This window comes from Colobus angolensis, unplaced genomic scaffold, assembly GCF_000951035.1.
Source record: "Colobus angolensis palliatus isolate OR3802 unplaced genomic scaffold, Cang.pa_1.0 Scaffold66, whole genome shotgun sequence".
NCBI classification, from domain to species: domain Eukaryota; kingdom Metazoa; phylum Chordata; class Mammalia; order Primates; family Cercopithecidae; genus Colobus; species Colobus angolensis.
Window position 1 is genome coordinate 2148777 of NW_012120265.1, and position 1714 is coordinate 2150490.

Below are 1714 nucleotides of genomic sequence, written 5' to 3' on the forward strand. Positions count from 1 at the left end.
AAAAAAAAAAAAAAGAAAAGAAAAAAAATCATCTCTCTTGGGGTCACATCAGTGTTCCTGTAGGTTTTTTTGTTTTGTTTTGTTTTTGAGATGGGGTCTTGCTCTGTCACCCAGGTTGGAGTACAGTAGTGTGATCTTGGCTCACTGCAACCACTGCCTCCTGGGTTCAAGAGAGTCTCCTGCCTCAGCTTTAAGAATAGCTGAGACTACAGATGCGAGCCTCCACACCCGATCTGTATGTTTAGTAGAGACAGGGTCTCACTATGTTGCCCAGGCTGGTCTCAAACTCCTGGACTCAAGCAATCTGCCTACCTCAACCTTCCAAAGTGCTGGGATTATAGGCATGAGCCACCATGCCCAGTCTAGGTTACCATTTTTTATCCCCAAAGCTTAGAGAACATTTTTGTTCAATGCCTTCATTCATTTACAGATGAAAGAAACCAAAGCCCTGGGCGGGGAGGGGTTTACCTTGAGCTAGTGGTCTGGAAGTGTGTGAGTGTGGACACCCCATCTTTGGGGGCTGCTTTTGCCTGAGTTGGGGGTGGGAATCACTCAATGAACATCTTTTTGAGCACCTACTGTACACTGGGCCCTGCTGAAGGCAGAGGGGATACAGACAATTCAATCTCAGAGTAAGGGTTGAAGTTTTGTATGCAGGAGAGAGATTAACCAGAGAAAGAGACAGAGGTGCTGGGGGTGGTTTTATCCTGAGGAAGTGACCTTCGAGCTTAGATCTGGAAGAAGACGAGGACCTGGCAGCGGGGAAGTCTGGGGAGAATGGCATTCCAGACAGCAGGAACAGCGTGGGCAAAGTTTCTGGGATGCCAGCACACTTGGCATTAGAAGAACAGCATGAAGACAAGGGTAGCTGAGTGGAGTGAGTGGAGGTGAGGTGGAAGGACAGGAGAAGGAGGAGGTCCTGGGAATGGGGTCAGAGTGGCCCCCAAGCCCAGGCCATCTGCTCCTGTTCCAGTGGGGATGATGCAGTTGGTGGGGAGGTGCTTGAAGTCCCCAGTGGTTGGGGGTTGCCGGGGGACTCGGACATTGCCCCGAGAGCGGGCACTGTTTCCAACCTTGGCCCAAGCTGTGGGCAGTGTTGGACCGTCAATCAATGAGGACTGCAGAGGGCAAAGTCCTGGACCTTGGGGCAGGACAGAGCCAAAGACTCCACAAGGGATATCCACTCCCTGCCACCTTCCCTGTGCCCCACTGGGTCCACAGGGGCCTCTAGAGGGCCAGAGTGAGACACAGACACCCCCAGACCGTGGGGTTTCCGCTGAGAGGGAGGGAGGACAGGGCTGGCGGCGCCTGGTGCTGGTGGCAGTGCAGGGACAGCTTGGCGGAGGAGGGGCTGGTGGGGCTGGACTCATATATGGGTGAGGGGGACGACCTTCCTGGCAGAGGGAACAGCTGGAAGCCAGGGACTGGAGGTGTGGTCAGAGCCTCTAGTGTGCGCGAGGATGCGGAGACCCGAGCGGGTTAGGACCTCAGTGCTGAGCGGCTGGCCGGGATGCAGGGTTGGGGAGTTGGAGCAGACTGCGCTCAGACCCTGGCTCCCAGAGAGCCCCAGGGCTGGGGCAAGGGCTGAGGCCGGGCCAGGGCGGGGAGAGGCGGGGTCAGGCCATGGAGCAATCGCGCCGACCGCTGAGCCAGTGACCGCCCTTCCCTTCCGGGACGCAGCTCGGGGGCTCTCGACCCGGCGGCCTCGGCGTCC

The 1714-nt window shown here is 56.7% G+C and overlaps 1 protein-coding gene across 1 annotated transcript in view; it reads left to right on the forward strand.

The window, feature by feature from the left end:
- Positions 1-1714, forward strand: part of MAST3 (microtubule associated serine/threonine kinase 3) — a 53573-nt gene that overhangs the window by 7034 nt on the left and 44825 nt on the right. The window contains exon 4 of the mRNA XM_011925913.1: positions 1222-1354. Within this exon, the coding sequence (XP_011781303.1) occupies positions 1222-1354 (133 nt within the window). The remainder of the gene's footprint in view (positions 1-1221; positions 1355-1714) is intronic.